The 25,651-nt window shown below is 42.1% G+C and overlaps 1 protein-coding gene across 4 annotated transcripts in view; it reads left to right on the top strand.

The window, feature by feature from the left end:
• Positions 1-826: 826 nt before the first annotated feature.
• The window catches only part of VAV3 (vav guanine nucleotide exchange factor 3), a 149,567-nt gene continuing 124,742 nt past the window's right edge, over positions 827-25,651 (top strand). For all 4 annotated transcript variants that reach the window (XM_015869510.2, XM_015869511.2, XM_015869512.2 and 1 more), the window contains exon 1: positions 827-1,095. In XM_015869510.2, coding sequence (XP_015724996.1) covers positions 892-1,095 — 204 coding nt within the window. In that variant the 5' untranslated portion in view covers positions 827-891. The remainder of the gene's footprint in view (positions 1,096-25,651) is intronic.

Genomic DNA, 25,651 nt, shown 5'->3' with positions numbered 1-25,651 from the left:
TTATGGCTACTGGGATCTGTGTGCTGTGCAAGGGCTTCATCACACTGTGTGGGGTGCAAACCCAGCAGCTGTGTGGTGTTGCTAAAGGAACCATTAGCAGCACTCGGAGCTGTTGCTTGCTGGGCAGTGACTGATCGTCTGGGGATGCTCAGGGCAGCTGTGGGCAGCACCGGTTGTGCTCTTTGTTAGAAGATGTTCTCAGTCCCAGGCTGTGTGGTTTTTTTTTTTCTTCCTAAATTACACATAAGTAACAATACGAAGGTGCTTTTTTTTTTTTTTTTTTTTTTTTTTTCCACTTACAAGGGATAAGAGGAGAACATGAAGGTTCTCAGTCTTTCTCAAGTAGGTATGTTTTAAGAGACAGCGACTTGCAGCACAGCTAGAAAAGCCGAAAGAGCAGCTTTAGAAATGCAGATGTGGGGAGGAATGTAAACTGGTGATTGTAGTGTCCTGTTGTCTTTGTGTTTGGGGGGGTGGGCGGGTCGAGTCAATTGTAGTGACTTAATTCTCGAAATATTTTCCCTTGGAGTTAGCTGTGTGCTTGCCACAAGCTGTCGCGCTGTTTCTTTTTAATGTGATGTAAGATAGATACAAAATAGAGATGGGCGCAAGGCAGCGCGTGGCACAGCTTGGCAAAGCAGCGCTGCTGGAGCTGCTGACCGGCACCTGCCGCTCGCTGCCTCTCGTGGCTGCTTTACTAGGCGCACTGTCGGGGGCTGCGCACATCCGGACCCGGCACCGAGCTGCGTGCGGACGCACCTGAGCCCCCGCGAGGGGGCGGCGGGGCCCCGCCTGACGGGGCGGGCCGGGGCGGAGCGGTGCGAGGCGGGCCGGGCCGGCCGCGGCGGCGGAGGGCGCAGCGGGGGCCGCCGCGGCCGCAGCGTGGCAAGGATGGAGCCGTGGAAGCAATGCGGGCAGTGGCTGATCAGCTGCAAGGTGCTGCCGCCCAACCATCGGGTCACCTGGGACACGGCCCAGGTCTTCGACCTGGCGCAGACGCTGCGCGACGGCGTGCTGCTGTGCCAGCTGCTCAACAACCTGCGCAGCCACTCCATCAACCTCAAGGAGATCAACTTGCGCCCTCAGATGTCCCAGGTGAGGCCGCGGGGCCGTCCCCGTTCCGCGCTCCTTTCCCCCGCGCGTGTCCGCGGCCGCGGTGCCCCCGCGCTCTTTGTGCGAGGCTCCGGGCGCCGCCCGGCTGCGCCGCCGCCGCTGCCTGCCCGCTGCTGGGCCCCGCTCGTACCGAGGGTGCCGGGGCTGAGCGCGGCGGGTCTCCTGGCGGTGCGGCAGCGAGGGGAAGTTCCCGCAGCCCTGCGGCCACGAGCGAGCGCAGCTTCGCTCTTCTGCGCGCGCCGGTGCTCGCCACGAGCGGTTCGTCGCGTGAATTGCCCCTCGTTGTATCGTTTGTAGGGATCTGTCCAGGTGTGTTGGTGCGGGAGGCTGAAGGCACTCGCTCGTGGTGGGCGGGGGGCGGCCGCAAGGATCCGGGGCCGGATTCGTGCCGGCGCTGCTTCTCGTCTGTCCCCGCTGCCCCGCAGAGCGACTGGGAGCCCGCTGCGCCGCGGGTGTCCGACGCCTCGTGGTCGCCTCTTCCAGTTGATATTTTGGTTACATAATAACTTAGTTCGAAATTCATCCTGGTTTTGGTCAGGGATGCTGTTTTGTTGTCGCCTCACAAAGGCAGCTCCGAGCCGAGGTGAGGCTGCAGCGGTGACGGGGCTCCCGGCTCTCCTGCCACCCCCTTCACTCCTCCACCCCGCAGGGGATGCCGCGGGTGTTGGGAAGGCAGCTGAACCTCGGGACTCTCGTGGGTTCCAGCGCGCTGGGACAGGGGCACGTTGTACCCTTTCATAGAGTTGTGAAACGTATCAGAATGTGAGCTGCCATTCACGGTTAGGACCCAGGTGTAAGGCTGCGGTGAAAGACACTTCTGGGGGGAGGGTTCGTTGTCCATGTTTACTCACACAGCCTACTACTTCATTAGTTTTTAATTTCCTTTTCTGTCAACTGTTTCACTGCCAACATGTTCTCTGTGTGCACCATAGGGAGAGGAAGTGTACCAACTGTAATTCAGTGGGTTAGGGTGGAAACCCCCGTGCTGCTGTGCTGTGTAGGAAGGGCAAGATGACTGTCCTGCTGTAGCTGTGTTGGATCAGAAGAGTGTGAAGGGTGTCCTGCTGTTCATGTGTTGGATTGGAAGGGCTTGATGACTGTTCTGTTGCGGCTGTGTTGGAATGGAAGTGCGTGATGAGTGTCTTAGTGTACTTATGTTGCACTGGAAGGCTGTGATGGCTGTCCTGGTGTTATGTTCAATGAGAAAGATGTGATGACTGTCGTGGTGCAGCTGTGTTGGATTGGATGAGTGTGATTGGTCTCCAGGTGTAGTTGTGTTAGGTTAGAGTGGTGAGATGACTGCCCCGGTGTAGTGGTGTGTTGGATTGGAAGGATGTGATGGGTGCCGCAGTGTAGCTGTGTGGGATTGGGAGGGCATGATGGGTGTCCTAATGGGCTTGGGAGCTCCAGTGCCTGTTTCAGTTGTTCGTGCAGAGGCAATGCTCTAACAGCACGGGGAGATGTGCTTCCAAATGGAATGAATTTTGAGAGGTTCTCCTGGGTCTGTACCATTCAGGCTCCAGGAGAGACCCAGGTCTTGCTTAGCTGCACCAAAGCCCTGTTTTATATCTTTGTTATAGGTGGATGAATCGCTTCTCAACTGACCCATTTTCACTTGAGCTTGAAAAGCTATAAATAATTTCCATATGAACTGTTGCAAGTGGTTTCCTGCCCTACTTAGAATGGATGAAAAGGATAGAAATAGATGTAGTTTTGTTTTAATGATCCGGTAGTGTGTCCTCCTGACATTACACAGCATTATTTGGGTAGCTAACTGGTTGAATCAGCTTCAGTTAGATGTTAATGTTACTTGCAAAAACCATTATCAGCTTTATTTTTATTTATGGTGAATAAAACCATATTGGTCTGCCTTTGAGTATCAAAATGTTCCATCTTCCTTGCTTAGGGCTGTCTGAGAATCACTAAGATCCGCATTTAGTAATTTATTTTAACCTTGAATTACAATTTTAGATCTTGGAGTACTTACAGTGCACGTATTAAGCTCCAGTTCTGAGTGTACAATGTCTGTATACTGGAACTGTTTCCCAGTTAAGAGAAGCCTCCTGTCTGCATCCCTGCTGTATGCCCAGGGCACCTGCACTGCACTGTTCTGCACACTGCCATTACAGTGATGTATTTCTGCCCTGTGCTGCTTTAAATGGGGGGAGGGGGGGTGGAAATGGCTGCTAGATCAAACCTACGGTGGCTAAAAATGGTACCTTCTCGTACCATTGCTTTCTGCAAGATCACGGCTTATCTGTCTTAGTGAAGTTCTGTGGGGTTTGATGGAAAGCCTCTTAAGTTAGAGGAGGTGGTTTCTTGTGGGAAGAATCATTCAGTGAAAATTTCAGGAATTGTTATAAACAATGTAATAAATGACAATTCTGCAGGTTGCTTGTGGCTGCCTGCTATGACTGTAAAGAATGCCAAGCAATAACTTATGCTGAAGTTTCAGAGGCTGCTAACTTCTTAAGTGTGACTTAGAGTCTGCTGAGTTGTGAGTTTTGTCAAGATAGCTGGTGTCAGCATACGAGTGTGTTTGGTGCATTGTAAGATCTCGGACCTCACAGAAATGTGAGCTGACTCTCCCCGTCCTTGTGAGGCAGTGGTTTAGGGTCCTTAGGGGCATGAGCTGCCTGAGCAGGTTGGACATTAGCATGCAGCCTATGGGTGTGCAGCCTGCTTGAAAGCTGCTGTGTCTGTACTGCTCAGCTGAGTTGCTTGAACCTCCTATGGCCTTGTATGTTATCCTCAAAAAAAGAACTACAGTTCCTCTGCTCCGTGACTTGATGTTGTTTTCTGCTGCGCAACCTGAGAACAGTCAGGGTATTCTTACAGTGCTTTTTGAGCAATAAAAACAGAGAAAGGGAAGGGTGGAGGTGAAGGGACCTCATGGAAGGCAGGTTGCTTGGTTTTTTGCCTTTGTTTGTGCTGCTCTTGACCTCTATCAGTTGTGTCTGGTTATGAAGTCACCAGTGTCAAAGAACGGGAAGGTGCATGATGCTGCCCCAGGCAGAGGTGGGAGTAGCTGCTGGCTCACTGATAGCAGAAACAAGTCTTTTCCTTTCTGCTACATCTTTATTTTTTTTCACATTGAATGTGGCAGATCAGATATCTCTAAAGCTCATCAGCTCTGCTCAGAAGCTCTTTGGTAACCCATTACAAGTTCCATCAGAAGCGCAGATGGATTGCAGTTGGTGATGTCTCTTTAGTGCTGCATGTTGCAGAGGCTCTGTGCAGTGGGACAGAGTGCTGCTGAGCTGCTGGGGGAGCACCAGGCTGCTCTCAGGGGAAGAACAGAAACTGAGGCTGGTGCCTGGTATTGCAGCACTGGCACGTGCTCAGCCAATTGGCCATGCATGCATTTGGTTCTGTTAGCTGCCCAGTGTGGGGCCACCTGTGTCTTACCCCTGACCACTCATTTTCTGTCACAGCTGTTGTCGTGGGCGGTTTGTGTTAGGCATTTGGAAGCTGTTGTTTCGGCCCCTCCACCTTCTTGTAGATGATGCCTGCATAACAGAAGTGTCTCAGTGGTTTTAGATTGCAAAACATGGGATTTAGAAGCTATTTGGATGTTGGCTGCTATTGCTAGCATTTTTCTGTGTTTATGACAATGAGCCTGGTTACTGCAGTCTGTCCTTGGAATAATAAAGGCAGATTCGGTCACTCACATGGAGAGCAAGCATCAGGTGTGGAAGTATAAAACTCACCTGCAGCAGGGATCAGCAGTGCTATGCTTTGTAAACCAGTTTCCCACCTCTGGGAGCTGAATGCTGCCTGCTTTTGTCTGAGTGCTGGGTCACTTGTGGAAAAACTACACATGGGCTTTGTATGGGAATGGCAACGGCTGGGCTCAGGGACTTCCATGTCCAGGTGTTTTTACTGTGACTGAGAAGGACAGTGGTGTCAGCTCAAGTTAGAACTCTCGTGTCAGCCCAAACCTCTTTCCCTGTTTGACCTCTCAAGGGCTAGCAAGATCACTTGTCATTTTCATCCTGTGCGTGTGCAATCGGAAAAGGATATTATGTAGACAGAGCTCATAGATATCTCTGAGACCTTAAAGCCAACTGTGTGAGGGTCTGATTCAGACCTGATAGTTGGCAGTGCTTTACTTTCTGTTGTTTTCTGGTGCTGTGTGAGTCTTGTTGCAGGCACATGCCTTCTTGTGCGAAGAAGAGTGAACAACTGGGAGGAAGAAGGGAGATGGAAGAAGGCACTGTGCTCAGTGCATTGTGAAGATGTGGCAGGCATGCTGGTGTGGAGCAGCTTTCCCCCTAAAGTGTGGTGCTGGTGCTGAAGGATAGAGTGGTGTGCTTCCACACTGGCATCTCTCTGGCAGCCATTCCTTAGAGCTGTTTGCTTTGCTAACGCGGGTTGGGAGAAGAAATAATGAAAATAAATGTGATCCGTAACAGAGAGTACTAATCCTAAAGTTTAATCTTAATCATAAAAGAACTTGAATAATTTATCATCAGAACTATAAAACCCAAACCAGCGGATTACAATGGATTTGTAGAAGATGTCATCTGTTTAATGCTTATCTTTCATCTTTAATACTTTGCAAGCTAGTTTTGAAATAGTTTTTGCAAGGCATTTAGTTAACTTACAAGAGATTGCTAAACAGGAAAGCTGCACTTAATGCAATACTGGTGTGGAAGGTTCACCAAAGGAGATGTCGACATAGATTAAATATTAAAAGTAACAACTTCCTATTATTCTAATAAAAATAAACAAAATAATCTGAAGTTTATGTTAAAGTTCAAATGTTCTCTAATTTTAGTGAGTTTTTTTATTTGGTGTGACTGTGCAGTCTGAGGAAGTTCATTATCTTCGTTGTCCCCATGATGTTTTTGGGTGGTATCTAAGTTTTCCTGCAGGAGCTCCCTGTTCTTGCTGAGGGTGTCCAGGAAACCACAGGATGTGGGTGTACCAGCAGGCGTGCCTCTGCTTCACATCTTAGTTAAGAGGGCTGTGAATTGTGTACTTGCTGTACTTCAGCCCGCTTTAACATATTTAACCTTATTTTAGTGATTTGTCTAAATGAAAACTGTTGTATTTATAAAGGGTACATAACAGTTGCTATGAAAGTAATTCCTCCTATTTAATTATGTTGGCTCACAATATCAGAGGCATTGGTGGCGGTATGGTGCTAGAGGTTGGACCTGCCCACCAATATTCCATTCCATTTTGTTGCCATGTGTTAGATTTTTTTTTCCTGTATGTGGAAAAATGGCACCCACTGACATTCATCAATGCTTGCTGAATGTTTATGGAGACCAAACAGTAGATGTGAGCTCAGTGAGGTGGTGGGTGGTGCATTTCAGCAGTGGTGACAGTGACAGTGAGTCACCTCTGCTGGTGCAGATTGTTACAAGCACAGCATGCAGGCTCTTGTTCATCGCTGGTGAAAATGCACAGCTAATGATGACGGCTGTGTTGAAAAATAGTGTTTTGTAGCTGAGAATTTGCTCTGTCAGTATTGTTGTACTCTTTGTATCTGTTGTAGTTTCCATGGATATCAATAGGAGGCATTACTTTTGGTTCCTCCAATGTATTTATTGATATATATACATGAATATGCTGTGTATACATACATATTTATTTTCTATGTGTTAGACTTCATAAATTTTGAACAAATATTTCTTCAAAGCAAAACCTTAACATGACCCCTGTTTTATGCTAAGAAAAGCAGCTGATAAAAAGCAAGTTACTCTGTTTTTGTGTGCAAGTAATTCTGCTTACCTTAGGATGGAGACAGTAACTACTGAAAACTGACTTAAGGTTTTTTGGTTCAGGTTGATTATTTTTATTTGAGGGGGGAAGGTTGTAGTTGTGCTTTATTTATACTGCAAAGTTTATTTATGTGCTCTGTTTATCCTACAGTTATTAATGCAGCCATTGCTTTTTGCCAAGAATTACCTAAAATGTCACCTCTTGTACAAAGCGTTAGTGTGCTGGAAGCTGTATAACGCACTGACAGGAAAAATGTTAGTGTTGGTTTCTCACAGAGGCCATAGTGTTTGTCTGCAGTGGGTAGTTTAACTCAGTGACTGTGCGTGGTGTGCTACTTTGTCACGTGGGTGAAGCCAAGCTATTTCCTGATCCACTTCTGACAGAGGTGGGAGACCTATGGCTGAAAAGTTTGTTTGTGGGAAGGAAAGAGTGAATGTCTGAATTCTGAGAAAGGAGATGCATCTTCCAGTTGTTTCCAGTGACTTCTTATAAGTACGAACTGGACAGAAAGGTTAGGAGAAGCTGAGAGATAGATGGATCAATAAGTGTATCGGCAAGCGAGATGCTTTGGGATTTTGAGAGGGCTGGAAAAAGCATTTAAGATTTTTGCTGAGATAAATACAGGAAACCAGTGTTGGCCATGCCGTGCTATTCTGTAATGATAATGGTGCTCCCCTGGGTCTGCCATGTCCAGGGTCTTGTTCCCAAGCTGTGGCACTGCACGCGGGGCTGGCTTTGTGCCGTTTGTGCCTGAGTGACATAGAAGATTGTGTATTTCTCACCCTCACCCTATCTCCATCTCCTGTGAAGATGAAAAGAATCGATTAAATCTGAGTATAAAGAGTAAGGAAGGAAGGAAATGGCAGAGAGGCAGGAGGGAAGGGGCTCAAGGTGAGAGGCAAGGCAGTGTGTCTGTGCCTGGCAGTGGTGGCACTGCTGGGGATGTGGCAGGGTGTGACATGATTGAGTGTGGGCATGGCTGCTGCTGGGCCCTGGGTGGGCTCGAGGGAACCAGTGGGTTGGGGATGGGAAGGGCTTACAGGACCCAGACCTGCATAATGAAATAGGGCAAGAGAACACTTGGTGCTGCTGGATGCTCTAAGACAGCATCACAGAACTTCTATATTATTCCACAATACTCCATAACAATGTTTTCTCCTACCCTATACAGTATTATTTCAGTATTTTAGAACTGGTTTCACAAGAAAAGTATAAGTTGATGAATGATTTGGTGAATTGGCTTTTTCTCTGCTCTCTGCTTAATCCAGCATCATCTTGAGCTGCCTTCTTTGCTCTCACTTTACTTTGACAAGCCAAGTTTGAGGCACTGTTAAATAGCTGCTGAGTATAACATATAAACTGGCATCCAAACTGCTATCTTTATCATGATATTTTGTTTTCATATATTTAGGAGAAAGATGTTCCCTCAAAGATCAGTGAGAGCTATTGGTTCCAATTCAATCTATTGTCAAGTGGGAACATGTACTTCAGATGAGTATCAGTCAGTGACTCTTTGCTTCATCCTGTATTAAATGACAGTGGTGAATATCTTGGTAACATGAAGCAGTGAAGGACTATTTATAGGATATCTGATTCTTTGTATATTCAGAACATGAAACTTCAGTCACAAATTGTGTAATAAAGCGCTATCATAGCACTTCGTATGGAAGCTGCTCAAATGGTATTTAATACGCTTGCAAACCTGCAGGTATAGACAAATGTAATTGGGGAGAATTATATTAGACTCTTGTTTTACAGGATAATTATTTTGGACCTGCAAATTAACTTTACATTAAATCAATTTCATTTTAATTTGATTAGTAGGGATTTGGTTTAGCGTGTCACTACCTATTTTTTGGTAGTTTTATCCATCTAAAAATCACTGGTAAAATGCTTCAGATGTATAGGAAACATGATATTATTGCATTGTAGGAATTAACAAAATACGTATTTAAAATTGTTGCTACTATAACATGTTCCCTGGAATACCAGAAGCATATTTAAATCATTTTTTGGAAGTAACAAAGCTTATCAGGGCAGGAGGGTTTTTATTGCCAAATCCTTGGTGCTATTAAATTTGTCTATTCATTTGAGTTATACAAGGCTACGTATTGTGTAGTCTTAGGATACTTTGTACCATGGGTTAAGTTCATATCACTTCAACGTGAAGAGAAGCCTTACAGTCGAATACAGCAGAAGCTTGGCCCTTGAAAAGCAACTGTTAAAGCAGCTTCACTGTCATGTAAGAACTCTAAATTCAATAATGATGACAACATCTTCCTAGCCTCAATTCCTTGTATTTTGCTTGCATTCTATATATAAATTATACTTAAATACTGGAATGATGGACTTCAAATTCCCTCCATTACTTTACATAGCAGTGGCACCTTATCGGTTAAGGATGGCCTTATTTTCCCCTCTGAATTCCTGAGGATTGTTGAGTGAATCTATATGATTTCCAGTGTGGAGTTGGTTATAGGTGGGTGGAAGACCACACTGTCACTGCACTGACATACTTAGCAGGATTTGATTGTCTTTGGATAGAGGCACAGTGAAGATGCAGTCCTATCATGGGAACTGTAACTAGAAGTAAGCACATATCATCCTACTCATGTCTGTGGGATTTAGCTCCAGCTTTCAATCTATTGTTTCTGGAGAACAAGTGGAAAATAGAGAATGGTGGAGAATGTTTACTGCTATTGCCTGTAGCTCTGTCTGCAGCTTGAAGACTGAGAATTTCAAGCGCCTTTCCATGCTGCTGCCTTTGGGCCCATGACTGTTTGCTGTCTTGTTGCTAGGAAGGAATTTCTGGCAAGCTTTAAAAATCTAGTTCGTATTTAAACACGTATTTTGAAAATGTCCACGTGCTGCTTTGAGGCTGAAGTCCTGCATTAGTTTTGCTAAACTGCACCGAGCTATGTGAGAAAACAGTTAAGCTTCAGTTTCTTTCAGTGATTTACCCTCTGAACAGACTGAGGCAGTATTTCAGGTTGTGTAACGTACTTTTCTGAACTTTGAGTTGTTTGTTTTAAAGTATTTGAAAAAATATATATATCTACTGAACTTTGCTTTTTCCACCTGGTTTTTCTCTCATCTCACTTAGTGTGGGTCTCTCTTCAGTTTTGGGAAGCTTGGTGTGAAGCAATGGTTGAATGGGAACCCAGTTAATTTGCATGATTTATATATTCTTCTGTGAGAAATCAGGCTTTTGTTGCCTGTAAGGCCCATAGTTAATCATGTTATGTAATGAGCACAAGGCTTTAGCAGTAGTAAATGGAACATTAATTGTTGTCTAGTGTTAATAGTACCAATTAAAAAATAAATCCAGGATTGCTCTGTCACTGTCAGTCTCCTGCACAACTGCTAGAGTTGGGTTTTAAAATTATTTCTTATTTTTGAAGAAATTGCAAGTTTACTGTGGCTGGTGGGAGGAATGTAAGAAAATAACTGCTAATTAAATAACTGAAACTGGGGTTAGAAGTGTACCAAGGCTGAAATGTTCCCCTCTGGGGCAGCAGTGGTGTTTGGGTGGAGCCTCTCTCCACACATCTCTTGGTGGAGGGAGGCACTCACGAATGTGGGACTTGATCTTTCCATTTTACAACTCATTTGCCATTTCTATGCTGTAGGGGGACAGGATTGGAGAATTGTCCCCCAAACCTAAAAACACGTGTCAGATTTTGTAGCTCAGGGCCACAGGCAGCTTTGCAAAACTAGGCATTCTTGAAATGCGACTCCTGAGTATTGCATCTTTTTAATGTAGTATTTTAGTGAGGAATAGTGGTTTTTATTTAACATTGTTTGTCAAATTCGTGATGGAGCAGTTCTAAAAGAAAATTAAACCTTCCAGTTTTGCAGGAATTTTTGGGAGATGTTCTTCAAACTATTTGGAAAAGAAATGTGGTATTTAGTTTTTCCAGTTTCATGCTGAGTGTCGTTAGAGTTTGACCTCAAAACTTGAAAAAATGAACTTATGCTTAAGTTCATTACACTTTACCTTCAATCCTGTTTTTGAAATAGCATAGGCTTTGAAATGTTGTGATTCCTGTAGGAAGTTTCATTTTCCTGTCAGCTCTGCCAGTGGCTGCTTGTCTTCAATTTACTTTATTTCTCACGTTTTCCTACTGACTCAGGTGGCTTGATTTCATTCATTTTTTTTTTTTTTTTTTTTTTTTTGTCTGGGAACCCAGACAGCTCTGTGATTAGTGAGAGCTGTTGCTCTGACAGCAGTGGATTTTGGGGGAGTAGTTTCATCTTATTTTTTTCTTCTTGTGTCTACTCATCCTTCATTTTGAGTCATCTCTGTTCTGCAGCTTGTTCTGCCCCCTCCACCCACGTTCAGGACTATGGTACTTTCACCTTCACTTGTCTTGCTACCACCCACCCTGTATTTTTCTCTCCCTCTGGCGCATCTGTTTCCTCTAACTTCTTTCCTGACTCTTTCTTCCTTTCGGCTGTTTTCTCTGTCCTGTTGGCCTTATCTCTCCACTGATCTGGAATCTGTTTCCTATGTGGATGAGTGATCTGCAGATGCTGCTTCCCATGTAGATGCAAGTGCTGGACAGGGGGCTCTGGTGGGAGCCATACTTGTAGGAGAAGCTAAAGTGGGGTTTTCAAGGATCTAGGCTGCACTTGATCAGAAATCTTAGGTTGGGATGTTTCTAACTGCTTTACAGTGATTAATTTTCATAAATCTTGATAACTTGTTTTCGCTTTGTTTTTGCATGTCCCACTAAACTCTGGAGATGCGTGCCACTGCGGCAGTGTTTAAGCAATCTTTTTTTCTGGGGCTGTCTCCTGTGGGAGCAGTTGCAGATGGGAATGGTAGTTATTTTTAACTGCTTTGCTTTTTCAGATTGATTTTCTGTGTTGCTTGCAAGGCAGAAATTACCAGCCCAGTGGTAGCCAGCACACTCAGGCTGCAGCTCCCTCAGGCTGAACACCCATCCCCATCATTTCATTCTCTTTATTACAGAGCTTTACATGTTTTTTTAGAGGCTGATAGATGTGTCAATTTTAATTCTTCTTCACAGGCTGGAGATGAGAGAAAATTAAATGGTAGAAAATAGTTTGGAGATTTAAATTACCCATCCTTTGGCTGAGGATGGATATTGTAACTGGCTGCCCAGGGAGGTGGTGGAGTTGCCATCCCTGGAGGTTTTCAAAAAAAGGGTAGGTGTCACACTGAGCAACTTGGTTTATAGCAGTAATGAGCATGGGCTGATGGCTCAACTGGATAATCTTAGTGGTCTTTCCAAACTTAATGCTTCTAGGATTGTACAAATTTCTGACCTGCTAAAGGATTTCAACTGGGTTGTGTCCATAAGGGACTACCATGACAGCTAATGCAAACCTTAAGTCAGAAAACAGAAATCAGGTTAGGTGGAAAGTTAACAAGTACCGTATTGGAGATCAGTTACAAAATCTTAGTTCAGTCAGGCTATAGCTTGTTTCTTTGGGTCTGAAATTTTACTCCCTTGCTTTCTTTGGAGGGATGCTGTTGTGATAAGCCTAGTGTAGTCCCTGGTGCTGCAGGCAGAGGAGGTGGTGGTCCCTGGTGAGGCCTCTACTGAAGACTGTGGTTGTGCTGGAACTGACATCTCTGAATGATCAAGCCACAAGTGGTTAATTACTGTCCTGTAAATTATCATCTGTCTTGATTTGCTCCCGTTATTCCATTAATTCTCTCTTTGTGAAGGTGAAGCTGTTGAGTGCTACCATGTGTGGTGAGTTAACGTAGGTTCTGATGGGACTAAAATCAAATACTTTCATGTAGTTCCTGATGCAAGAGACAACATGTAGTTGAAGAATAATTATTGTGACATTCAGCTTGCCGTGCTGGCTAATTTTATGGTTTTATATCATTTGAAGCCCTAGGACAGCTCGAGTTTTGTTTTGTGATGAGAACTTAATTTAGGTAAGTGGTTGTGGACTTCAGTATTAGATCTTCGGTAACTTCAGCTCATGTGTTCCTCTAGAAATGATCCATGCTACTGCGAAGGAGGTGGACTTTCCTTAGCTTTATGGTCACATCAGCGCATTCTGTCATTCTAGTTTTCCATTGTGAAGTTTGACCCACTCCTTTATGCTTCCTTCAACTTAATTCGCTTTTTATAGCAGTAAGTGAATTTTAACATGAGAATTTCCTTTTAGTACTTGCTGGTAGTCATATTTATTTCCAGCTGTTGTCATGCATCTGCATTCACTTATGTAAGTCCTTTGTCTCAAATGTCACACTCTGCAAGGGATGGCAGGGACTGTGCCTATTTCCTTATCTGGAGAGGTGTGCTGGCCCTCCTGTCACCTACCCTTTGGCCAGGTCCACTGAATTCCTGGTGCTGCTTCTGTGGGGTCTTCTCATATTTTCTGTAGGATATTTTTCTCTTGTCAAGAGGTGTGTTGGAAGTAGGCTGTGACTTTGTGAAGAAGGTGTTTTGGCACTTTATGAAGTAAAGCTGTGTCTTAGTCTGTACCTGAGAGATTTTCTTTTCTCCCTTAGATTATTGTTAAAAATTTTGCTAGTGTCCCAAGGGAAAAGTAAGGAACTTGAGTAACTACAGATGGACTGAAAAGAAAATGGGTAAAGATGAAATTCAAGTTTTTTTTTTTTTTTTTTTGTCAGCGTTAGAAATGTTTGGAGCATGTCTATTCCCTTGGTATTGGTGATCATGCTGATTGTCTGCATAAGGACAATTTAAAACCTTCTTTGTTCTTTGGAAATAGAAGTCATCTGAGATTATAAGGAGGAAATAAATGAATTACATATGTTATTATTTTGTTTTTCCCAGCTGGCTTTGAATTAAATATGATATTTTTAATAATCAAATTTCACATTTTCAAAGCAATCATGTCTGACCAAAAGGAGAAGTGATTTCCATGTTCTTGCGTTAGGAGGTCCTTGGGGTTAGAAACTGTTTCCTGCTGGGTAGATCTAGGGATGTACAAAAATGAAACAAAATGATCCATTGTTGATTTTACCACTTTATTGGATACCTAGACAGATAAATATTGCATCTAATAGCCAGTTGTTGTTTTTACTTGCATTTGTAGTTGAATTCTATGTAAAGCAGTTGCATTTCCTAACTGGTGTTGCTGCTAGAAATGAATGGGTAGATGAGATCTGTATGTCTAAGCAGAGTGTAAAATGTGGATGGTCCAAGTCCTCCTGTTGCCCTCCTGTTGCAACTTTCTGCAAATTGCAGAGAATGGACTTCTAGCAAGTACAGTTTGCATTGCTTATTTCTGGCAGCATATGAAATTCAACAGTTTCTGCATGTGCTATGGTAACTCATTTCTCTTGCACTGGGAAGGCTGTGGGAGCAGGCGGGGAAGCTCTGTGCAGGATGCTGTTGCTCTACTGTGGTGGCCACAGGCTGGTGGTGGAAGTGGACCTGGGTTTTGGCAGACTTGTGAGTCAGTCACCTGGTGAGGATCAGACAGCTTGGTAAGTTGCGTGCAGCACAGCCTTTCCTAGTGGGGAATACTGAGTCACAGCCTTGTGAGTTTCCAGTCTCTGCCGCAGAAAAAACCCTAGTAGCCGCTCCTTTGGTTTCATTTAGTAATGAATGAGTTGTGTAGAAATTAAATAGTGAGGATGTATAGTTTGGGTCCTTACTGTATGCTGACTTGTGGTCTATATTTTGTTTTGTGGAAGCAGACTTAAAAGTAGTATGTCATTGTCACAAGTAGGGAAATGCTAGTTTCTGAAAGCAACAATTAGGATGTCCATTGAAAACAGTGAATACAGCTGCAGAGCTGGTTTCAAGTGTCTATTTCAATTGCCTTGCCTCCTTATTGTCGTGCCTGTGTTTCACATAATCTCACTTCTGATCCATTTAAAATAATGTTGCTAAGTCATTTTTCTGTCTAGTTTTTCATGCTATTCTTTCTTCATTCAACAAATAGAACAGATTTGTCTCCTGCTGCAAGGACTCCATGCTGTCATTCTGCTTATCTGACTTAAGAGGGAAGACTCAGCCTTGTGCAGTTATCGTGTCCACTAGTCTGAAAATAACTCATGTCCCCTGTGCTGAGAACCATTTCCATGTGGAGGCAGAAGAAAATGTGTCATTGTTACAAAATCCTAGTTACCAACTGCACATAAATTGATTTTGTTGTGCTTTCTAATCTCTACCTGCTTTGTTAACACACCAAACCGTGCCTTTTAGAGCTAGGTTCTTGTCTAGGGTCACATTGTGTTTTATTTAGGTATCACTGTATTTAGTAGACTAGTTTGTAGAACAAAACAACACTGAACAAGAGGCAATCCTAGGATTTCTACATGTTGTTATAGCTTTGCTTCAATGCTTGTATTCAGTGCTACATAAATGGAGAATATCCTGAAGAATCATTTGTTCTGTTAAGTATTTAGAAAGCTGATGCCTGTCCAGAGGTCTGAAAGTATGTTACAGCAGCTGCATGTTTTGGTTTTGAATGTGTACTGTATAATAACTTTAAAGAAAATATTTGCCCACAACTTGCAGGCAGGCAAATGCTTTTACTGGCTCTATGCTGTGATACTATGTTTTCCTTTTTGTATGCATCAGTACCAAAACTAGTGATAGATTACTGCTTACAGAATTTATTTTTAGCTGTTATGTGGGTGACTGTTGGCTTTTGTGTAGTTCTGTGCAGGTAGGCAGCATCTTGCTCTGATGTGTGTGCTTTATAAACTCAGTTTTTATTGATCACGTTAAATTCAGGATGATAGGAATGCTTTTGTAAAAATGAGTTCGTTTCTACATCTTCTTAGCATACATAGCTGCTGGAATAGAAAACTTTGTTCTTTTTTTTTTCTAGCCACATTATGATTTTAATAGGCTTCATTCAGTGTATACAGTAGGAAGGGTTCAGCCCCTTCACTGAATTTAGGGACCAGAAGGTGTACCGCCTGGGAACTTCCTACAGTTGTGGTTTTTGGGTCCTGTTTTGGGAAGAAAGTTTCCATTACTCATCTATATGTGTTCTGTGAGTTTGAGAGGCCCTGGAGCTCCATGCTGCTTCCTGTAAAAGACAGCTTCTAGGTGTGCTCGTCTCCTGGATTTCATGTGATGAGCACTGGATCTTCAGTTATGATGTGGAGCTTTGTGTTCAGCCTTGCCTGTGTGTTGATTATCATGAGCTATTGGAAACAACTGACTATATTACAGTGATTTTTTCTTTTTTTTTTTTTTTGGGGGGGGGGGGGGAAGAATTGAATTGGAGGGAGAAATGGAATGACTATCCTTAAGACTCAGCATGCAGTATGGCCTGGTGAGGCTGCTCACTGACACTGATGGTAGGGCAGTGAATGGCTTGGGGAATGGGAATCTAGACTATGCTAGATGACTGTCTGCTGCAACTTAGCACTTATTCACCACTTGATTAATTTAGATGATCTAATCGTGTTTTGTGCTCTGGGATTTTAATTTAAAAAAAATTCATAAATATATTTTCTAATGAATCCATGCTCATGGTTATGTTTAAATTTGTGAGGTGCCAAAGTGGCATCTTTTGAAATCAAGTTTTGGCCTATGCATGGGTGTACTTCAAGGGCTGCAGAGGCAATACATTGGTATGATTCAGTGGAGACATCGAATGGGCCACATGCAGAAGTGACAGTTGAATTTCCATGACCGTTCCACTCATTTCCCTCTGCTGAGGCTGTCGTAGCTGCTAATTCATACTAGTGGAAGTAGGTGTTTATGTGACTTGGACACATTTCCCATACAAGTTCAGGTTGCTTCAGTGATGTGTTCCATTTTGGCAGGCAGCTAGGTTAATCAAATGCAGTGTTTTAGACAGCAAAGACCTATGCCAGTAGTTGGCTGAAACATGCCATGTTTACCTCTCTGTTTATCAGCATCCTTAAGAAAGTAAAACTGAGCCTTCATAAATAGGCAGCATATTTTCAGCTAATATTGTAATACAATGTTGCTGGTAGTAGAATTTGATTTAAAATTATTGGTTCTCTCATCATAACTACTTTGTCACTATTTCACTTTGAATTCCTTAATTAAGAAGATTGCTTGTTACTGAAGAAGTGGAGGAGAGTTTGCCTAACACTGGCTGGACTTGAGAATGGCTGTGTGAGAAACAGTTGTAATTAAAGAAGCATTAGACTTGCATTTTAATTAATTTCTACTGCAGAACATTTTTGGAAGCTTGAGAACTGTCAGCGTTTGTGTCCTGTTGATGTTGAAATCATAGGAATTGCAGCTGTGGATCAAACTCTAGTTTCATCTGGCTCTGTATCTTATGCATCACAGTGTATTATACCATTGCAATCTTCTGCATAATCCAAGGTCACTTACTTGTGGCCTTTCGTTTTAAAAAGGGTGTTAGAAAATGAGAAAGGTATGGAGGACAATGGGGTTTTCAAAAGTATCAGATGCTTTCTGGTGGAAAACAGCTCAACAGAGAAGGAAGGATTTTTTCAGCCTGGGGAAGAGATGTTGTAGGTGGAGGTCATGGCAGAGGCCTGAGGGAGGATAATTTTTGCTTTTCCTTCTGGAGGGATATCTAGTGCAAGTGGTGAGTAGCAGACTCAGAGCAAGTTGCTTCACCTTACTGAGTTAGTCAGTGTGGTCTGCTACATCTTCTTAAACTTGAGATTGTGGTCTATGTATTGGCTTTTAAGTGTTTCTGAAAAGCTTTGTCATTAGCGCTGCAAGTGTTTTTTAAAGCTCATCTGAGGTAATGCAGTACAGTAAAAGACATGATCGATTAAGTCAGTCACAGAAATCACCCAAATAAATTTTGTTCTCTGAAAAACTTGCAGTGCTGTATAAAATGAAGTATCAGAGCTTTAGGCCATTTATATATTTATTGAATAAATGGCGTTATGCTTTCATTTCCATTTTTAGGTCGAAATAAAGATATATTTTACTTGATATATCTATGTTTATTTATGTAGCGTAGATCGTGATCATCCTGGGGGTGATACTCCGTGCTTGAGAACCCAGTCTTGGAGGCAGTGCTGCTGGTTAAATGTGTGGTCCATACACAGTTGTGTATGCACATCTCCTTGACAGAGAAAATAAATTGTAGAGTGCTTCTGCTTTTAAAATTGATTTACTTGCTCCTAGTTATCTTGAAGAGAGTTGTTTGCCTCAGGCTTCCCATTTTTCTGGTGTGATAGATTAAGTCTCATCAGGTGTATGATGACTCAAGCAGCAAGTTCTCTTGCAGTTGTATGAGGTCTGGGATGGGGCATCCCTAAAAAGAGGGGATGAAGGGCCCTGTGCTTCCATGTGCTGGGGGACTAGGAAAGTTGGCAAGTAAAGGTAACCTGTGGTGCTGGAGTGATGACTACATCCTTGCTCCTACCTCATTACACCTGCACAGGGGCTGGAAGGTTGTGGCTCTTTGGTATTTTTCCCAGAATCTTTTGCCTACTGGAGAGAGGGAGAAAATGAAACCTGAAGAGCCCGAAGGGTGAAGCAGTTTTCCTTTCTGCTGCTATGTGATTTAGTTGTAAGAGCAGCTCAGTCTTGATCCCAGTCTTGGTTCAAGACTGAGTCACACAGAATCACATAATCACAGAATGACCCGGGTTGGAAGGGACCTCAAGGATGATCATGTAGTTCCAACCCCCCTGCCTAGCAGGGCCACCAAACATACACCTGAGATACAGCTATGGCACAATGATCTGCATTGTCTTTTCTTGGGTGTTGAAATAGAGGTGGTGCATGTGATGGCTGTTTGATGAATGAAGGTTGTTGTGTTCCGCGGCACTCTAACCTGGCTCATTTCTCCACTGAGCAGAAAAGATGATGTATCTGGTGCCTGTTGCTCTGATAAATTGATAAGGATCTAGAAACAGTAAAACCAACTCTGGATTTGCTTTTCCTGCTAGCAACATGTTACTTAAGTGATTAATTGCAAAGGTTGCAAAACTATCAGACATTCATAGCCTGATAAGTAAAATGCATCTCCATGTGAAGTTATTTTAGGTTTGTTGAAGTTGAGAGATTTGTTTTCTTCCTCAGCTTCTGAGATCACAACTGTTTGGCCATCAGTGCAATAAACGATGACATTTGGTGCAGTGACAATATATTAAAGCTGCAGAGAATGTAAAAATGTGTTAAAAATAAATAAACATATATCTGTATGTAAGATATATATATATATATATATATATATATATATATATATATATAGTATCCACGGTGTCTACTGAGTTTTCACTTAGAATTCTGCACACTTACTGCTGGAGTTGGTCGGACTATTCCCACTGGCTTCTGGTTAGGACTTCTGGACTTTGCTGTTCTACTTACTGAGCTGGCAATCCCTATGAAGTGCTCACCAAGTGTGTTTGTGAAAAGCCTGTCCTTACTACAGGGAGCAGCCTAATATGCTGCAAACCTGACATGTCACACTAGTGAGAATAGAGCAGTGGGTTTTTTAAATAGATGACAGCCATGTTCATATTGAGTAATTTGTAGAGAGCTTAACTATATCTTCAGATCTTGCTAGGAGTTTATTCCATTAGCGTAAGAGCCTGGAAGAGACTGCTCATGCAATTCAAGAAAGCATTTAAAATGTTTCAGGATTCATGTTTGTCAACACTGATGAATGAAAAGAAGGTTTCTCTTTTATGCTGGAAATCACAGACCTAGTACATGAGCAATATGATCTACTGGTAAGAAATAGAAGAGTGTAGGAGTTACTTGGATTAGATTTAACTGTAACAGATGCTTACTAACCCTTTAAAAAGCATTTTATTATGTTGAATTTCCATGCAGGATTGAATGTTTTGTTCCTAAAGTCTTAAAAAAAAAATAATGTTGAATCTGTATTTTGTATAGAAAGTTTGTAAACTGTAGTTGAAGAAGAATGAGTGAGTACAGGCTAGTCTTAAAATTATATTTTAAAACATCTGCACTGTGAGCCTTCACAAAGGAATGTGGTGGCTGGGATCCAGGTGTGGCCTTGTAGGAGTGTCCAGGGTGTTAAAGCATGACTTCTCTAGTATAGATTGAGTTTGAATGATGATTTCAATGGGGCTTGTTTGAGGGTTGGGGCGAGGCATTGAGAAAGGGACTGTATTTCCAAAAAGAAGGTGAATTGAACTATGTATCTTAAATGCAAGCTCTGTATGAGTCTTCTGCACCTTCTAACATTATAGACTTGTAAAAATAGATGAATTAATGACATTAAAATACAATGTAAGCAGCATCTTAGTGTGTCAGGCTAACTATGAAATGTGTTTGAGTATAGATATGAATTTCTTTTTAACATTGGTTGTGAAAGAATTGGTGCTAATTTCTTTGAAATTTTCCATTTGTTTTGCAGATTTAATGTGTCAAGTAGGCTGTAGCTTTTACGTTTTCTTGAATTTCTCTGTATGTTTAGATACTCTGTGTAGGTATAGGTTTCAAGGCTTTTCCAAGTATAGACGAGCAGTTTCATGGAACTGCTAATGTTTCATCAATAAAGCTGTAATTTGAATGAATAGAAACTTTGTTAAAACCCATGAAAATGCATCCTAGAAGAAAAACTAGTTTTGTTCACACTTCTACTCTTTACAGAAGCCTTTTCCTTGTCATGGTTGTATGATTCATGGTGACCACTGTCTTACTGTAAATGGCAGTTTGGTAAATTTTTTTGCCCAAAGCATTTTAACACCAACATGTTAACATATTGTTCCCTTGTGTTAGACTTGCTTAATGTTTCCCCGTGATTTAAACATGAGACAAATATTGTATTAGCTAAATGTTTTTTCTCGCTGGTTCTTTTTATTAGCCTATTTTGATTTTTTTTTTTCTTTTTGACATTTGTTTCACTGTTTCTCTTCCTTTTCTGTTCCTTTTCCTGTTGCACACTTTTTCTTTCCTTGCTTCTGTTTTTTTTTTTTTTTTTTCCCTATTCTTGCTCTTCTCAGGAGCGTGTTCCATGTTCTCTTTGTATTCCTGCTTTGTTTCAGGAATGCAGCTTCAGGAGGTAAGATGGGATAGGGCTAGTCATTTGAAAAGGTAACTAAGCAGAGGAACCTCTTAGCTAATCTGTGTGCACTTTGCATACTTAATACGGTGTTCTAATTACTGTTCTTTTTGATGAGATACTGCAGAATAGACATGTTAAGTCTTGCCAGCATGGAACAAAGGGCTCCCCAAAAACTTATTTACAACGGGATACTGTCCTGAGCTCCCAGCCCTGCCTCTTGCTAATTAAACTTGTAACTTGGGGAATTCCTGCATTTGGGATTCTGTGGTCTAAAAATTGTTTTCTGTTTAGTAACTGTGCTACCCCCAAGCTCTGTTTTATTGTGCATCTTGCAACAGGCTGTGGAGGGCAGGTTTCCTGGGGCAGCATGGTGATGGCTGTTCATGTATGCATTGTGGGACATGACAGCTATTTGCTGGATAGGTTTTGGTGACTGTTTACTTAGAAGTTGCCAATTTCATGGCTTGTAGGAGGACTTAAGGAACGCAGATTTTACATGCTTCTTTGCCTTTCCTTGTTAATCAGTACCACGGTGCCAGCTTAGACAAGGAAGAGTCAGGAGTCCAGAGTGTCTAGAGTTTTTTATTTTCCTACCCTCCATGTCAGTACTAACAAAGGTTGGCATACTTAGTGCTTCCTCAGCTCTTTCTTCAACTTTCAATTTCTTTTTTCTTTATTTGAAGCATAGTGAAGAACAAATGTACATAAACTGTATTCCATATGCAAGCCAAAATGCAATAGACATGATTGAATAATAGTCAGGAATTTTAAGAAGAGCTTTTCCATGAATATTTAATTAATACATTAACTGAGCAAATAAAGAACATGCTGTTAATATTCGTACTGTGTTAGCAATGGTTCAAAGGAATTTAATATGTTTTATAGTTCATACAGCATGCTGTGTGTTGTATAGGCCTTCAAAGAATGCCCACATCTTACCTCCCCACATCTCCCTAGCTGTTCTGTCTGTAGGACTGCACATTAAAGCATCCTCTCAGAATTAAGGAATGTCTGCTCTTCTCTTCAAAGCACAGTTCTAAGCAAAGTTCTTGATCATTATATAGTAGCACCAGTCTTGCATGTTTTGTTACCCAAAAAGGATTCCTGCCTTAAGTGACTATTCAAAAAGAGTTGTATAAATGCTGGTAATGATCCTGGCTTTTTCAGAACCCAGTGTGTTGTCTCCTGTGTCCTTATTAGCGTGTCTGCTTTGTGGCGCAACTAAAAATAATTCCTGACAATCCTTTTGGAGTGTGAAGGTTAGGAGATATTTAACATTTGGCTTGTTTGCTCCGATTTAGAGGTTTAAAAATATTGATCATCTGAATGATGGAGATAGGTTCTACATTTGGTCTCTTGAGCTGCAAACTAAAACTGATTCTTCCTGTGTTTATTAGTTCATTTTTTAATTTTTTTTTTTAATGGTCATTTGCAAGTTAATGGTTTATCTCAGAGTAATACTCACTTGTGTGCTGATGCTCCAACCCCGGAAACTTAGGAGATAGCCTTTTAGCTTTCATTGTCTTACTGAAAATAACACCACACATCCTATCCCATTGACTTGTTCTTAAAGTCCTTACAGCCCATTTGCATTGCTCTCAGTAGGACTCCAAGTCTTTGGAGCTTCATGAGAAAATGGCACAGGGGAGTGATACAGAAGTTAAATCTCTGTTCTTGACTTAGATATTGCTTTTTCCCTCTTGCTGGCTCAGGAGAGGACATTAGTAGATGCTGAATTAAGACTTCATCAGTGGGTCCGTACTTGATTCACTGAGAATCCTTACAGCTATTTTTACTGCATATAGTGATAATTACTCCTGTTGGCAGAGCAGAACTAATCTAATCTTCTTTGGCAGCTGAAATCTGTGAAGGAGCCAGGAACGATGTCTGTTGAATTTTTAACCCTGAATGTGCAATTCCATCGTTACCACAATGGGCTCCCACTTTGAGTACCTGGTAACCTGATGTTAACGATCATAACAGATTTTAATATTTATAAGTTTAATAGATGTGTAACATGCAGCTATTTTTGTGACTCTGCTTTTGGGGTCAACCTATAAAATGGCATGTGTTAGGGGACTGTCTGGCCAGAGATCATTGAGTCCAACCCCCCTGCCAAAGCAGGTTCCCTACACTAGGTTGCACAGGTAGGCGTCCAGGTGGGTCTTGAATATCTCCAGAGAAGGAGGGTCCACGACACCCTTGGGCTGCCTGTTGCAGTGCTCTGTCACACTCATTGTAAAGTTCTTGTGGACGTTTGTGCAGAACTTCCTCTGCTCTGGTTTCTGGCCTTTTCCCCTTGTCCTGTCTCCACGCACTGCTGAAAAGAGTCTGGCCTCACCACTTTGGCCTCCACACCTTAGATATGTATAGAGCTGGATCAGGGCCCCTCTCAGTCTTCTTTTCTCAAGGTTAAACAGACCCAGTTTGCTTAGCCTTTCTTCGTAGGGGAGATACTCCAGGCCCTTCACCATCTTTGTGGCCCTCCGCTGGACTCTTTACAAGAGATCCCTGTGTTTTTTATACTGGGGAGCTCAGAACTGGACACAGTACTCCAGATGAGGCTTTACCAGAGCAGAGTAGAGGGGGAGGATCCACCTCCCTTGACCTGCTGGCCATGCTCTTTTTAATGCACCCCAAAATGCCATTGGCCTTTTCTGCCATGGGGGCACACTGCTGGCTCATGGCCAACCTGTCGTCCACCAGGACACCCAGGTCCCTCTCTGCAGAGTTCCTCTCCGAGGAGAGGATAGGAAAGGTCAGGAGCCTATGTTCTGCGCTATGTGCTGAGGTCTTGAAAGAGCGTGCAAGTATTCTGGCAGTGATTTGTTCCTCTTTAATTTTTCTGCCTTCTGTTCTTGCTTAACTCGGTTTTGCTGGACTTATAAATGAAGACTGACAGAAAAACCTCCCATCTTAATAACCCTGTATGTGCTTTCTTGCATGCAACATCAGTATTTAATATAAAAACAACCCAAATGTGATTGTGCCTTCTGAGATGCATGAATTGAGGCCAGATTCGCTCATCTGATTACTTCCCTTTCATACACTTAGTTTGAATGTCTGGCCTTTCCTCAACTATTTTTGTCACTCATGTCTGCTTTTACGTAAACCCCCCTACTTCTTGGGTATGCCCATGTGGCTGATGAAGCTGCTGAGGCAAAGGCGAGTAGCTGCAGCTGTGTATGTATTACATGTTGACAGCTCCTATTCCTCTCTAAGAGGACAAGGTGGACTGAGAGGACAACTAGCTAAGCAAAATCCTCTTTTTCTTTGCTTTTACTTTATATCATAATTACTACATGTTACTTTCCAAGAGCAACTGGCCAGTTCTGGGAACCTCGTGACATCTTTGCAGCATTGCAAAAGCTGGGAGGTGCAGGCATGAAGGAAATGGGTATGATGTCTAAAAAAAAGCACCGAGTTGGTACATGTTTAAGAAATGCTGGACTAATTGTTTGTGAACTTAATTTCCAAAGGAGAGGAAACAACCCACCTTTTTCCCAACAAAAAATAACAGCCTTCTGCTTTGCATTTAATGTCCCTTCATAGATCAGCATCTCTTCAGGCCATCTCAGGAGCTGAACTTCAGTTTGTTCTGTGCTTAGTGTGTTGTCCTGGTTTGTCCTATGTACTATATAAATGTCTATTGATTCATATATAAATATAGGAAAGTTTCTAGCTACCAATATTTTCTCCCTGTATTATGACAGAACCATATAACAAAAAGGTGATGAAGTTGAAATAAATATCTTTTTTTTTTCTTTTTTTCTTTTTTTTTTTTTTTCCCTTACCATTCTCTCTAAATATTTTTTTTTGGCTTTCAGGTTTTCACTTGCCTGGATGATGTTGCAGTTCCATGTAAACATCTAAGGGTAGAATTTCATCTTCAAAACCCTTTATGTTGGTTTCTGAACTCTCTTAGGAATACTTTTAGTACAGAAGCTATGTCTAGGTACAGAGTACGGTCCCTACTAATGGACTTTTATTCCATTGAAGTAGCTCAGTGCTAGAATATTTTCCCTGAGAAATACTTCAAAGACTGTAGTAATAGAGAGTATATGGAATTGGTTTTCTTTTCTTTCTTTTGCATTTAAACTTTCACTTCATTAGAAGCTTGGCTGGAGAAATCTATCTTCCCTTTAGGCAGCGATAGTCCAGCCTGTGCTTTTAGTGTCTAGTTAGTCATTTCTATTCAGTTCCTTTTGTGAGGAATGTCTATACGTTTCTGTCAGTACTCATAGCGATGCACTATGTTGACAAAGCCTCAAGTAAAAATTTATTTTTGTGTCAAATAGCAAATGTCACAGTAGAAAACAACATACTTTTTTTGTGTGGAATTGAATATGATTTGGTTTATCTGCTCAGTTCCAATTTAAGTTCATACAAATACTTTACCAAACATTTAAACCACGATTCCATCTTTCGATGTTAGATTCTTTTATTTTTATTTTTTCCTCAAAATTGTTCTTAGTTTCAATAAATATTGCCCTAATGCATCCTAGGAAATGATATTCAGAGCAGAATGGACCAGAAGCCACTAGTGTTCTAATCTGTTCCATAAAAAAGATTCATTGCAGGAGTTATAACATGTCAGCAGCACCCTCAATAACAGCATGATCTGTTGGTAGAAGTGTAAGTGCCAGTGTGGTGGCACATCTGGGACTGTATTGTAAGTATATTGGTAATCTGCAGGTGTTACTGTTGAAAATAGAGCAAAACTAGCATGAATTATGAAATTATTTTTCTCCCCCCCACCATCAGTGTATTAAATGTACTTGGTGGTGATATTTCCCCAACTTTGCTGCCAAATAGGAAATCCTGGGAAGCTGTCTGTGCTCAGCATCCATTGCTGCACAGAAAATGGCAGGGATGGATG

This window comes from Coturnix japonica, chromosome 8 (genome assembly GCF_001577835.2).
Source record: "Coturnix japonica isolate 7356 chromosome 8, Coturnix japonica 2.1, whole genome shotgun sequence".
Taxonomy (NCBI): Eukaryota; Metazoa; Chordata; class Aves; order Galliformes; family Phasianidae; genus Coturnix; species Coturnix japonica.
This window is presented reverse-complemented; position numbering and strand designations above follow the sequence as displayed.